Below are 15,429 nucleotides of genomic sequence, written 5' to 3'. Positions count from 1 at the left end.
AGGGTAATATGCTTTAAAAAGGAAGACTTATCTACAAATATTGATCTGGAAAGATATCCATAATATGTTAACTGAGAAAGAAAACTTAATATCTTTAGTTTGACATGTAAAAACTGCTAACTGTAGATACTAGTTTCCTCATGATGGGGTAAAATTGGAAAGACATATATTTTTTCTTAATAGTTTTTCTTTTTTTTTTTAAGATCTTATTTATTTATTTGACAGAGATAGAGACAGCCAGAGAGAGAGGGAACACAAGCAGGGGGAGTGGGAGAGGAAGAAGCAGGCTCCCAGCGATGTGGGGCTCGATCCCAAAACGCCGGGATCACGCCCTGAGCCGAAGGCAGATGCTTTAATGACTGAGCCACCCAGGCTCCCCCTTAATAGTTTTTCTTGATATTATTTGTGTTGTTTGAAATGTTACTTTTGAAACAAATTAAAAAAATAAACTCACGAAAGCAAATAGTTTTCAAGATTGAATATGTCTGTCTTGGGACATTTACCAGTGGAGAGCTGACTAAATAATTTTTTATGCTCCTCTTTACTGTCACTGTTTTAGAAACCGTATGGGGAAGCAACTGCAACACATGCTTGTATGTATCTTTTCAATAAATATCCAGCAGTGTTAATAAAATGTGGTTACTAATTATGACCAAATAAACCCTCTCTGTTCCTTTACTTTCCAGGCTTAGAAAGGAATATGTGCAGCCATACAAAACCAACTGGAAAATTTAAAGTTCAGCAACAGGTATGGTTGGATAACTGTTAGCAGAGCCAATTGATCCACAGACTATTAATACTGTAAAAGTGGAATAATGTGCAGAAAAGTTACCTTTTAAGGAAAAGGCACCATAATATGAAAAACTATGCTTGTTTATATAAAGGGAAAAATATAAAGAAAACCGGATTGGAGAAATAATACACATATAAAGAGATTTATGTTAGTTTTGCAATGGATTACATCTTGGTTTCAAATACACACATCTATAACTATTTTAGTGTAACACAATTTAGTTAAAATTTTTAAATTTATTTTTATAACCCTTTAGTGTAAATAGATGTCTGTAAAAGTTTCTGGTACCATAACATCTTCAACTGATAACAGGTATTTTAGTGCTATATGTTTTACAATAGATTTTCAAAACCGATATGATACTTTCAGTATCTGGAAACACATACCTAAGACCTTTGATCCTTGATTTGGTCCTTCTGGAAGAGTCCACTCTGGAGTAGAATGATTTCCTCTAAGAATAATCTGTAATTCTCCTTTAAAAGGGTTATCTTCCCAGCCACCAATCAATCTACCTCCCTGCAGTGAAGCAGAAAATTGTTAATACTTAAAAAATTGAGCAGAAAAAAAATTCACCCATAAAAAAGGAATGAGGAGATACTGGTAGCCTCTAGTAAAAATGAATGAAATTTGTTATACAAAGAACAGTATTGTATCTGGAAGTGACCTTGTCACTTCACTTCACATAAAACCTTGTCACTTCGGGATGGGTGGCTTACATGACTTTTCCAAGGTCAGAGTCTAGGTACTTATTGCCAGTGCTATACCTAAAGCTGAGACCTGCTTACATCTAAACTTGGGGCATTTGGACAGATCACGTTTTATTTTAGCACCATATGACATATATGAAATACACTGTTCACACTTACATCCAAGCCGTGGCCAAGTAGGAGCCCTCATTGTTAGTACTAACAGCTATTACTCAATGCTTGCTGATTCCATGCCAGCCATAATGTGTAAGGCTTTACGTGCATTATACCATTTGACCTTTACACTAAACCCATGGATTGCTGTTATTATTCTCATTTGATAGGTGAGAAAACTGATGCTAAAGTGGTCAAATATCTTACCCAAATTCCCAACTGACGGTGAGGCTTAAGGACTCAGTCGTCGCTTTAATTTACCTCAAAGCTCATGCATCTAAATACCAAAATATTGCATATCTTTAAAGCAGTAAAGGCCTATTTTTATCAAAGAAAATTTAGTTGAGATAGAGGGAGAGAGAGCAGGGGGAGGGGCAGAGGGAGAGGGAGAAGCAGGCTGTCGCCTGAGCCAGGAGTCCGATGCAGGCTCCATCCCAGGACCTTGGGATCATGACCTGAGCGGAAGGCACTTAACACACTGAACCACCCAGACACCCCTACAGACTTTTACTTTTCAACAGCACTTCATAGCTTTTGGTTAGGCCATTCTTTTTAATTAACAATAAAAGACTGACAGAATAACTCAACTAATTGTACTGCTACACGTTCAAGACCATCTGAGGTTTATGAGAGAATGAGGTGATTGTTTTCCAAGCAGCTGAAATATTTCTAAGAGTCTTCTCCTGTTTTCATAATTCCATCTATGTCCATTCATTTTAAGAAACACTGTTTTCTAAAAAAAAAGAAAAGACTTAAAATCTTTTATTTTTTTCTAGAACTCCTGGAATTCTCTGGTTCTTAGAGCAAGTTGCAGGTTAAGTTTTACCTAACAGTATACAAATATTCAATGTAGGATTAAAAATGGGCAAACTTCGCAGTAAAAAGTAGCATAATTACTCCCTAAGGAATGTGTAGCCACCAGGTGAAGGAGAGCAGAAATATCCTGGACTTACATGAGGCTTCCATCTTATGGGTTAGAACCAGTTGTGTTTTTTACTCACATCAATTGAATATGTTTCCTATAATTTTTTTCAACAAATCTCCAACATCTTAGAATTTGACTAATAAAGGTATAAATTATAAGACCCTCCCTCCTACCTGAAGTGATATGTAGGTAGCATTCAGAACAACTTTTCTGTAAGAAGACTCTGCAGCTCCCACACTGTGTTGATCTTCCAGTTCTAGAACTCCCCAAATAACGAGACTTGCCATTGGCGGAATATCTATGTCTGCTACAACCCATGTGCCTATAAAACAATGCTTTAATATAAGAAATACAACATAATCCATACTATAACTTACAGATAAAAATACAGACACCCTTACCAGTGAGTCCTGGTTTTGAAGTTTGCAACCCTTTTTCCACACAATGACTTATCCTTGACTCTCCCAGAAAATCTATTATCCTTAATATTCATGTTTAAATCCACATAAAACCCAGAAGGCAAGGTCTGGTATCCAGGACACAATACTAGAATCCATCTCTTCACATTTGCTCTTTCCCCAAGGTGTGTTACATAAAGGTGGAATTCTAACTTTGTGCTGTCAGTGTCACACAAGCAGAGGCGTTTTGTTTACGTTTACGTACTTACCTTCAGGAATAACCACATTTGCTCCTGGGTGAGGTATGGTATAATTATTTTCTCGAGATGATTGCCAGAAAGAATCATTTGACCATAAGCTGAAAAGAGAAGAGACATAGTTCCATTAAGCATTATCTTTATACACTTAATGACCACGTCCTTATACTAGCTGTTTTGGGATGACAGAGTATTTACAATTTTGCTAAGTAGGCGAGCTCGTATGCGCGACTGGTAGCACACTCAACATATACCACTACACGTATAGCTTTTTTTCTTTTCTCCAAAGAAAACTTTTTTTCCATCTACAATCTGAATCACCTTTTCTCCCACTAAATCCTCATTATGATATCCTAATTTTGGCTAAAATGCAAATTACTTAATTTCCTTATAAGATTTCACATGGTAGAAGGGCGCCTGGGTGGCTCAGAGGGTTAAGCATCCTACTCTTGATTTTGGCTCAGGGCATGATCTCAGGGGGTTGTGAGTCTGAGCCCCACTTTGGGCTCTGTGCTCAGCAGGGAGTCTTCTTGAGAATCTCTCTCTCCCCCTCTCTCTCTGCCCCTCCCCTGCATCCTTCGTCCATTTAAAGACCTTACATACAGTGCTACTGCGTGGGGGAAAGGGGAAAGAGGATATGGTCGCTATATTCTGTGAAGGGAGGGATGGAAGGATGGTCTCTGAATTGGAAGGATGAGTCAACGAAGTTAAGCCCCTGGGCTGGGATCAGGAGTTGCAGGTCTGCAACCAGAGTGAAAGTTAGGCTAAACTGAAAGAGATATAAAAAGTGCTTGGGAGGAGAGGCAGTCTCCACTTTCATTGCTATACCTTCCAGAAGCCACCCCAATGCACACTGTTGTAAAGAATATTATTATAAAGTTGATGATATGTTCCCACTGGAAAACGTTCACAATCAGAGGTTGTTTTCTGAACTAGTAAAAAATTTAAAAATTCCATGATACTAATTCTGGAATTCTACAAAACAGTCAATATGTAGTTCGGTTCAAGTGTACTTGTATTATACATTTGAATTATCAAGTTATATTTCTAAGAAATGTGTTAAAAATTCTGTTATAAAAATTTGTTTTACTAGGTTTAAAAGAAAGGTTAGCAGTTAATTTAGACTTACAATAATACATTATTTTTCATGAAGCAATTTCAGAGAAAGTTAGGTTTAGTAGTTGTATCTTTCGAACTAAAAAACCTGACCAGGATTGTATGGATTCGATCACTGATTTTATCTAGTTTTTCTCAAGATTAATAGCCTTTCATTCTTATCCCCAACAGCACTATACTATGCATGTTATATATTGTTCTTCTTACTGCCCATTGTTATGATCAATAAAGCCTAATACCTCTTAAACAAAGCATATGCATGTTACATACTAGAGCTTTATATCCTAATCTTGAGGTACCTGTCCTGGATCAAGATTCTGTCTGGTTTCACTGATAGCTATCTGTATAATATAAATTAATAAATCCAATTATAGCTATTTCTAGTGAGCAGAACTCATACTGTGGGGGGAGAAACCTATATGCTAAGACATTTACATGTAGAATACCAACATATTCCTCTATCACATCCTGGCCTAGACCAATCTAAATCTATTATGTGAGTAAATAATAAATGCTAATTAAATTTTCAATAATTTTATCTACCTTAGACTATATAAGGACTTTTTGGTCAATAACCCTGACGGTGCATGTCTCTTAGAGTCTTTTCATGAGCCTTCCTGCTTTCTCCACCATCCCTCTGTAATGTATCAAAAGTGGTCCTTCCAAAATGTAATTTAGAGTACATTACTTCTCAGCTGAAAATCATTTAAAAGCTTCTTCTATTTCTTAATACTAACTACCTGCATGATCTGAATGGTCTGATTTCCACCTTTCCCAACACCATTTCCAGGCCATTCTCCTCTGCTCAGCGGGATAGCCATGCTGTTTTCTCTCTGTTCTTAGATGTGCCACACTCTTTTCCACATCAGGGGCTCTGCTCAAGATGCTTCCTGCACCTAGAACATTCCTTCCCCAGTCTTCGCATGGTCAGCTCTTCCTCACCCTTTGGGTCTCAGCTGGAATGTCCCCTCCTTTGAGAGACTATTCCTAACCTCCCTGCCCAAAAGGTCCCTGCCATACTACTCTCTGTCCCAGCCACCTGCCCATTCCCCTGATAACCTTTATCACAACTCACACTCATGTTCTTTTTTTTCAGTTTACTCTTTTGTTTCTTTGCTTGCTTGTGTTGGCGTCTGTCTCTTTGGATAGAATGTGAGTGTAATGAGGGCTGGGACCACATCTGTGTTGTTTACAATTGACTTCCCAGTGCTTAGCACAGTGCCTGGGCCATAGCAGGTGTTCAAATATTTTTTAATGATCGCATTAATATATCAAAAAATTCAATTGTTATTCTTTTGTACAATAGCTACTGCTATATCTGTATATTCTGAAATGTAATTCATGTAATAAAAAACACTGAGTTGTGCTTGATGCATAGTAGCGGGCTCTTAAATGCCCACTAAATGTTAGCTTTTATCATCGCTATTGTTATTTTTATGATTATTATTTGTCCATTAAGGACAGAAATATACATCAAATCAGGATCATACCTTTAAGGGCCTTAAAGACTGGTACCAACCATCACATGCTAGTACCATGATGTATGGTAATTACTATAACACAGGGCAGAGCTAGTGATGTTCCACATGAGAAATAAATGTAAAAGGCTATGTAAGTTTCAAAGATAGAAAAATCATTTTTAACTGTAAGAATTAATATATATTAGGGGATCAAACATTTGAAACAAAATAAAGTAAGTTGTATTACGAGATTTGACCATGACAGTTATTCTAGATAAAGAGACACCACCTACTAAGAAAGCATTAGATTAATGAGGAGACTTCGTTTCCAGTGCTATTCTGGAAGTGTCATCAAGAAGTTTTGTGATCTTGGGTAATTCACTAAAGGTCGTTGACTTCAGCTTTCTCATCTTGTAATAAGGGAGTTGGTCTAATTGTCCATATCCAACATCCTGCAAGTCTAAGATTACCAGTAATTTTTTGTGAGGTTTTTCCATTTTCTCATCAGGTGGTTATAAGGCCCAAGTGAAGTAATGAGTGTGAAAGTGTTTTGCGACTTACCAGGCATTGTTCAGGATGAGGGCATTATTTTCTCACCCAAGAATGACAAGTGAAAAGAATTCTGTCAAGTGCTATCAAAGGTATTAACAAACAAAAGGCCTATATACTTATATGTGGCCGGTCGCTTCCTGGGAATTGGTTTTCTCGATGGGGGATGTACAGGAAAGCAGTCCTGGAGAATGCAGCAGTAAGCTTGGAAATTAATAATAACATCTTTCACATCAGGATCCAGGGTCCCAGAAATAGGCTGGCTCTGCTGAAGTTCATTTCTTCCTGACACTGAAAGTGAAACAATTTAAATTAATACGATGATCAAATATAGATAAAATCATGGCAATCTGAAAATATTCTTTAGAAGGTAACTTGGTAGAGTTCAAATGTATGGAATATGACTGAAAAAATTCTGATGAAAAGCACATGTCTTATTGAGAAGCACACAGTCAAAATGTCTTGACAAAAAAAAATATTTTGGAACTCAAAATGTATTCTTAAATATTTTTTATTTCCTCCAAACAATAAAATAATGAAAATGGAAACAAAATATTTGACAGCTTCCTTTGTACTCATTTCCTCTAATTTTGTAAAATAAATGTTAGGCTATCTGTAAGAGTGTTGGCGTTATCTCCAAACATAAAATGAAAGTTCTTAATTCAACTCAAGGCCTTTTTCAACATAAATTTAGTCTCCAATCCTTTTACTCAGCAAACATCTCTTGAATCCTACTATCTAGAGAACACTGGAACACATATTTTCCCATTAAGCAATTTTTCTTTCTTTAGACAAAGCATTAAATAAAATAATCACTTTTGCCTAATGAATACATACCCAAGTAATATAGAGTACTTGTGTTTGCTTCAAGGTGCCAGTCTCCATTCTTGCTAGTATTCCAACTCAATGGATTTGAAGAGCCATTCCTCATGTCAATAACATTAAACATATCAGGATTTTGAGTGAAGTTATGAGATATGATTACATAGTCTTCTTCCTATAAATGTTTGTCCCAAATACAATTTTAAACGTTAATATCCTGTATAACATACATTAGTTTTGATGACATAGTTTGATGACATAGCGCTTATATTAAGACTTAAGTTTTGGTTTCAGTTTGTCATCTTGCATTCATATTTTGCTTAGTAACATTTTATATGTCTATGGCAATAATGCTAACTCTATCCGAAGGCAATGAAAATCTCTCTCTGTACACACACACACACACACACACGTATTTAGAGAATATTTTATTTCTGTAATATTTGAAAACATTTAAAACAATGCTAGGTATTGTTTTTGGCTACACATATGCAGTATAAGTCGAAGAACATGAATGGGAATGAAAACACCCAATTCGGGATATTGGTCACCACTAGAGGTGGAGAGTGGGAATGAGATGAAGGTAAGCCACACAGGGGACTACCATTTCATCAAAAATGTTTATTTCTTTAAAAAAAAATCAAAAGGAAATATTGACAGAATGTTAGATCCAGATGGAGCTAGGTGGTGGGCAGGACTTGGCCTGTCATTGCCTGTGTTTGGTATATTTTAAAAATACAAATTCTAAAGCCCTTAACTGGTACCTGGAATATCATAAGCACCAATTAATGATAGCTCTTATCATGGTGACAATAACAGGGTACAAGCTTAGTATTGTGGGAATATGGCAAAGATATTGCTTACTTCTGATTCCTACACAAGGTTTCTTTCTTTACCTTGTTTCTTGGGTTTAGGGTGGGTCATGAAATGTGCGCAGGACTTCAACAGGTCAGTATGTGAGGCGAGCACATTCTGGGCCTAACAACTGGCATAAGGACAGGACGTAGGCTGCATTTGTATAATATGCAATCATCATTATTAGAAGATGAATTTTATAGCTCTTTACCTTAAATCCATAGAATGTTGACGTATAGGATATGTTGGTTATGTGATCTACATCTTTAAAATACCAGTTAATGTGCTTTGCATTTGGAATCAGAGCCATCCATCCAGACATATGAGTCAGTCGTTTCTTCCGAAAGGGAACAATGCTTGTGCCTATAGCAGAATATAAAACAAACAAATAACAGTGATCTCTACCTCTAGAAAATTCCTTTTTAATGAACAAGTGCAAATGTGAAATATTAGCCTAGTCAATGGAAATCTCTGAACAGGTCAGAATAGATTTTCATTACTTATGTTCTAAATGTCTTTGTTTACTGAAGGCCCCAATGTTTCATATTACACTTAACTGAAACATAAAATTCCTTCTCACTTGGAATTCTGAATTGAGAAGATAAAATTCAAACATGATGATGATTAATGACTACTGTAACAAAAGTGCTAAATATATTAATATAATTCTTTAAATATCATTGATCTAAGATAGAATTTTGTTGTCATTCTTTTAAGAACTTAAATTGATTAATTCAGGATCCTTGATTTACAGGGTACACAAATATAAGTTCTAATTCTTTATTAGATTCTCCAGTATTTGTTGAGTTAATCAAAGTCTGCATAACAAGTACTTACGGAAAATTTTGATTTAAAGCTCTTAAGAATCTAGGCTACCACCAGACTTACCACAAACACTGGCCATGATACCCTAAGGTTTGTGAATGACAAATTTGGAACATAAATTACTTGTTATAGGAAGAAATACTTCATTTGGTAATGCTTTGTTCATGAAAGAGTACCTGCCAACTTCAGCTAAAGATTTGAAAAGATTTCCTACAATATAAAGAAGACATGATTAATTGCCCATATTCTATTTTTTTCCCTCTCCAACCCCTCTCTCTTTTCACCTCTGATTGAATTTTATGTTAAATTTCCAAACTCTTCCCTTACAAATTTAGGGGCAGGAAGCTAGATGAAAGATCATAAAATAAACTGTCATCCTTTTTTTTTTTTGGAGAATAAGGCAAAAAAGTTCCAATATCAAGGAGGAACAAATTCATTAATTCTTAGGCTTGTGAATTAGCATTACATTTAAAAAGGCCATGAGCAGAGACCCTAAAACATACAGTTCCAAAAGACCTGCAATGTATGAGAAGAATTATGATGATTTTAATTATTCGGCAAATATTCTCTCCTCTCCCCTCCTTGAGTGCAGAGCAGACTTCCCTGACCTGTTGATGTTGAGTGATGTGACAGTCATAAACATTTGAAAAGTGCTTGCTTGGATGAAGCTTGCCATCTTGAACCTCTACCATTGCAATGCAAAGAGCCTGCCCCCGGTAGCTGGCTCTCCCTTCAGCCTGAGCTCTGAAATAAACACATGTGGAAACCTGAAGTCAACTTTCGGGAAGGAGCAAAGCCCACTGGATCCTCACCTTCAAGCAGAGCATCCTAGCTGAGCACAGCCAAGATCCACCAAACCAGTCCTCAGACATGAGAGTGAAAACAATAATTGTAGCTTTAAACTCTTAGGTTTGGGGATAGTCTGTCATGAAGCAAGAGCTGACTTACATAAGAATTAATGAAAATCATCCAAAACCTCCAGAATTTGCTCTGTGTTTGGCAAACCAACCTTCACTAAAGTTTTCTGATGCATGGAATTATACTTTAACCTGAATTTGCTTGATGATTCTCTTTTGGCAAATAAAGCTAATTGGGGGGTATCTGGGTGGCTCAGTCGGTTAAGCAACCGACTCTTGATTTTGGCTCAGGTCATGATCTCAGGGTCGTGATACCAAGCCCCACATCAGGCTCCACGCTTGCTGGGCATGGTGCCTGCTTGGAATTCTCTCTGTTCCTCTGTCCCTCCCTGCTCGTGCTCTTTCTTTCTCTCTAAAATGGATAAATAAATCCTTAAAAAAAAAAACCAAAAAAAACCTAATTGTCATTTTTCAAGTTATTTGTACTTCCTTAACTTTTTTTCGGATGCACTCACTTTCAGTATGTTGATTTTAAGCATCTTGGACTGAAATTTGAAGTTAATATTAAAAAAAATAATATCACTAAGAGTAAGTGTCTCAAATTAATGTACCATCTGGTCTATAGTATCACTAATAGTAAGTGTCTCAAATTAATTTGCCATCTGGTCTAACTTTACATATATATTCATAAAGATACATATATTCACACATACATGCATAAAGATACACACAGCATCATGCATGAGACACTTTAATAAAGATATCTAAAGATACATGTAAAGTATTACCAAATCTTATTTCCCACTGTTCTATATTTGTTGAACTTTTGATTCATTTAGTATATATATAAAATGAAAATGAAAACAATATATAAAATGATCTCTTTTTTTTTGTTTTTAATTTTTAGTATTGAATCATTTTATTTGGCTTTAATGGAGATAAAATAAAAATAGCCAAATATGCTTGACTACGCAAGTTGTTTTATTTTTATTTTTTATGTCACATTAAAAAGAAAAGTACCTGGAGTGATGTTTTCTCTACTCTGTAATTTGGTCCAAGCACTACAACTAATTCCATTGCAATTCAATACTTACTGAGCGCCTACTATTTGCAATGTTGTGTATTGAGTTATGTGGGAGACGGAAAGATAAATTTATAGATCTTGCCACCAACGTGTTCAGTTTAGTAATTAAATAAAGATCTCCATTCCTGAAAGGATCAAGCAAAAAGGCACAGAGAGACTTCACAAGAAAGCTACAATCTCATAAATGCAGATGTATTAGACTTCTTGAATCAAAAATAAAAACACAACACAAAATCTTTCTAAAATCATCACTACCACCACCACTAATAACAGCAAAAAAAACCACCCAAAAATATTTAAAATGTTTAAATATTACTGCTTAAAAATTAATAGTGTAAGGTATATATCTTTTTTGACATGATAAATATTAAAAATAATTTACCTAGGATGGTGTATATCTCTGAGTCCTCTGTAACATTATCTTAGACCATGTTTTATAAAAAGCTAATGTTCCATCTATTCATAGGTATGTCATAAAGTATTTGGAGATCTTATTAAAAGCTTTATCATAAGTAACTATTTTATGACATAGTAATGGGAGTTACTAACATATTGCCTCACCAGATAAAATAACATCATTTGTTTTTGATGTTTTGGTTCCTTTTAGTTTTAGCCTGTCAGAAAACATTCACTTGGCTTAAAATACTGTTTATTATACCACAGTCTCTAAAAGTTTAACTAATGTTGCTCCATTCTGGACATCTGGTTATCAGAAGAAAAGAAATGGCTGCCAGGTTCACGTCATTAAGTCACTGAGACAACGGGTATAACCATTATCCAGAGAGTAGGCATATGACTCTTTCAATTCATAGGAGGAAGAAACTCTAGTAAGAATGTTTTAAAGTTAACTATAATGACGGATAAGATCATAATAAATGATAAAAGAGGCCCTGCGTACTTCTTGTTTTTCCTGCAGATCCATTGCTCGCCATTCTCCATGAGTTTGGACAACGGGAAGCACAAGAAGGAGAAGCAAGGCAAGGAGGAATGTGAAATGAGCTACGTATTCCCCTGACTCTCTTCCTGTGAGGAAGTAGGGGGTTCTTGGTGGGCTCCTGTGTCTCTCAACCAAAGGGCACATCCCCATTTAACTTGCTTGTTTGGCTGGTGCAAATGTCAGATGGGTCATGAATAATGATCCGCAACCTAGTCTGGTAATGATGTCAAGCTCATCCGGTATTCCAAGTATGGTAACTCTACTGAAACAAGTCAGCAAATCAACAATGCTCCCTCATCCCATTTCAATCAACAAAGATGTCAAAAGGGTCTGCATTCCCTGGCAGGGGTGATGGTATATTTTATTGCCTCACTCCAAGGACTAGGTCAACTTTCCCACTCTCTGTCGTGATACTGTCTGGAGGCTCCCCGAGCAAGCAGAACATCAAGCTGCTCCATGCATTTATTCAATACTCCTCACAGGCCCATTTCTGGGTGTGTTATTTGCTTTCTGCCTGGTTACTGACTGATATAAATATTACACCTTTTCTGTGTCCCAGACAATGACAACTTAAAAAGATGATGATGAAAATAGAAAACATATTTAAGTTAGTGGCTTGAACTACTATATTCCACTTACCAAAAGAGTCTGAGAGAACCACATCCTTTTCAAGCAGAGATACTGGAGAAGGTTTGTTGAATGCCAAACGGTGGAAGCTGACTGAGGCATCACAGACAGCCCCGGGGAACCCAATGCTCCACTCGGCTTCTTGAGTGCAGTGAGAAGGGTCCAGCAGTGAGCTGTGTGGAATGACGGTGTGTCCTCTGTGACCTAGCAGATGGACATAAACAGCATGTTTCCTATACCATGTAGGAGAACTAAAAAAACAAAACAAAACCCCAAACTGTCTACGACATGTAGTGTTATGACCCATAGTACCAGTAACAAAATCTAAAATTCGGATACTTTTTTTTTTCTTTTTTTTTTTTTTTGGCATGGGACAAGAGGAGCTCATGCAGAGGCTTTGCAGTGGACTCTTCGGTCAGGGAGCTTAGTGTAGATGTAGCTGAAACACAGGATCTGAAGTACCCATGAGAGCCAAATAGGGGATGGGAAGTAGGATACGTAACTTGCTCAAGGACACACAGAAGGATTCAAATCCAGGCAGTCTGACCACAGAGTCCTTACTCTTAACCAATGGACTACCAACTAGCATTAAATATCTAAGCTGAATTAGATAAACTGATAAAAGTTACACAAAGTTTTGTATCTTAGAACCACCCAAATGTTCTCCCCCTTAGAGCCACAATTAGAACAGTAGGCAAAAGTCAACAACCACAGCTGAGAACTCAGCCTGTTCGAATATTGAGACGAATCTTATTCCGTCTTACAAAGTCTTTCAAAAGTAAATTGTCAGTATGTGCAGGATTTACTTGTCAGTTCTCTCTTCGTGCAGAATCACACACATACATCCTTGCTATCTTATTTAGACAAATCTTTATTATTAAAAATGTGTAAAGACACTAAATTCTAGAAATATGAATATTTACAGAAAATGTGGTATACTCTAAACTTGAAATGGTAAAAAATTTTTTAACCTATAACTTATATTGAATTTTATATTACAGTTAACATATTCTTTTAACTAATTTCAATTCAGAATTTAGATTGGAAAGAAAAGGGTTAACAGCAGGCCTGTAACTTACTCCTTTTCTTTAAAGTATTTTAGTAGGATATATCCAGTCTGCCTACACTGCTTCTGTAAATAAACCGGGGATATATACATTTATGGGGCATGACTGGCTGGAGAATTTGAGTAGTCATGTAAACAGCTTATTATCTGTATAATTAACTGAATATAAAATGAAGAAGTTCTGAAACTGAAATGATTTCCTTTTGTAGTCAATGTTTCCACAAATATTGTTAAGAATTTGCTGTTAAGGGGCGCCTGGGTGGTGCAGTCGTTAAGCATCTGCCTTCGGCTCAGGGCGTGATTCCAGCGTTCTGGGATCGAGCCCCACATCAGGCTCCTCTGCTATGAGCCTGCTTCTTCCTCTCCCACTCCCCCTGCTTGTGTTCCCTCTCTCGCTGGCTGTCTCTCTCTGTCAAATAAATAAATAAAATCTTAAATAAAAAAAAAAAGAATTTGCTGTTAATACCAAAAGAAAGTGCAAATGCAAGAAAAAAGGATATTTTGGGAAGTTATGTTTGACAATTGGGGCATCTTCCAGAAAAGAATGTCTCGTCTGTGCCTAGTGTTGACCTATATCCTTAAATCATTTGCAAAGTTTGGTGCTGGGTAAGATCTGTGATTCATGTGAGTCTGCTTTGACAGTTCAACTCTGTGTTAACACACATACATTTCCAATGCATATTGTCAGAAATTAGAACATAACATTTACCTGTAAGTGAACCATCAACATCAATCAGTACTGCTTCATGTTCCCATCGAAAGCCAGCCTTGTTTGTTGTGTGAAAATACTGGATGTCAACAAATTTTGCACTCCAGCCTCCACATCTCTCATTACAAACTCCAGGGATGGACGTCACTCCCAAAGCTACACAACTGGGACGGTCAAAGTTCATAAAGTGTACAGAAGATACAGTCAAGCCTTCACTGAATGGGAGAACCAGGCCTTTGCTTGTGCAAAACGCAGACCCCATTCCCAGTTCATCGAGATGCCCAACTATTTTGGCATTTTTAATCACTGCTCCATTGGTTTCACCCCATCCTCCAACATAAGGAGCCAGAATCCTCTTGGTTTCGATTCCAGCCTCAAAATTATTTACCATCACAAAGTTATGGAACTGAAGGGCACCTCCATTGACCCATTCAGCTCCTTTTTCACAATTCCAAGTAGTCAGTGAATTAAATATCGCAGGCACTGGCACAGTAGAAGTGCAAGATCCTGTCTGCATAGGGAAATATTCTTCAAATATCCACATTCCAAACCAACCTTGAGAATGAACAGTGTTGTTAAAGAATTCTCCGAGAGGAACTCTCTTTTGGCAAATGTTTCGGTCATAGGATGGCCCATCAGGGTGGTTGTTCATTCGGTACCAAAAGCCAAAGTGAGTGCCACCAGCCACTGCATTGTGTCGTATGGTGTTGTTGGGGTTTGTTACCCAAAATGCAGCCGGGGTCACATCATCATTCAGAAGGCTAGTACTTTGCTGCACAAATACTGCCAAGTTATATTGCAAAATGTTGCCATGTTCAATACCATCTTCTATAAAAAATGCTCCTCCCTTGATATCATATATAATATTCTGCTCCACCAGCAGGTGATGTGTGTTATGGATAGTCACGGCTCTGTTGTAGGCCTGGTGAATTGCACAGCCTCTTACATAAGACTTAAACTGTAAATCTCCAAGCAGGTGCCAATGTATTGGATAACGCCCCAACCGGAAAGCCTGGCCAGCATGGAATATCTGTCAAGCCCAGAAATCATAGCGATTTAGTGATACACATAGACACATAATTTGCCTGGCTTCTATCTTCTTGTTTCAAAATAATCTCCAATTTTATAATAATTATTATTAATACTTTTAATCTCCCATACTATTCATGTTTATCATTTGAAAATGTTATGTGACCTTCAACCCACATTGTTTTATTCAATATATATATATAACAGCCCATACTTGTTCCAAATGAATGAATGAACCAAAGTCATCTTTGAATTTTCTG

The 15,429-nt window shown here is 36.8% G+C and overlaps 1 protein-coding gene across 1 annotated transcript in view; it reads right to left on the bottom strand.

Annotated features, from left to right (window-relative positions):
* PKHD1L1 (PKHD1 like 1) overlaps positions 1-15,429 on the bottom strand; it is a 148,927-nt gene that overhangs the window by 51,162 nt on the left and 82,336 nt on the right. The window contains exons 49-56 of the mRNA XM_040626062.1: positions 14,141-15,170; positions 12,378-12,569; positions 8,247-8,398; positions 7,196-7,355; positions 6,478-6,649; positions 3,246-3,334; positions 2,752-2,900; positions 1,180-1,309 (exon numbers count right to left, since the gene is read on the bottom strand). Of these exons, the coding sequence (XP_040481996.1) occupies positions 1,180-1,309; positions 2,752-2,900; positions 3,246-3,334; positions 6,478-6,649; positions 7,196-7,355; positions 8,247-8,398; positions 12,378-12,569; positions 14,141-15,170 (2,074 nt within the window). The remainder of the gene's footprint in view (positions 1-1,179; positions 1,310-2,751; positions 2,901-3,245; positions 3,335-6,477; positions 6,650-7,195; positions 7,356-8,246; positions 8,399-12,377; positions 12,570-14,140; positions 15,171-15,429) is intronic.

The sequence above is a fragment of the Ursus maritimus genome, unplaced genomic scaffold (assembly GCF_017311325.1).
Source record: "Ursus maritimus isolate PB19 unplaced genomic scaffold, ASM1731132v1 scaffold_9, whole genome shotgun sequence".
NCBI lineage: Eukaryota > Metazoa > Chordata > Mammalia > Carnivora > Ursidae > Ursus > Ursus maritimus.
This window is presented reverse-complemented; position numbering and strand designations above follow the sequence as displayed.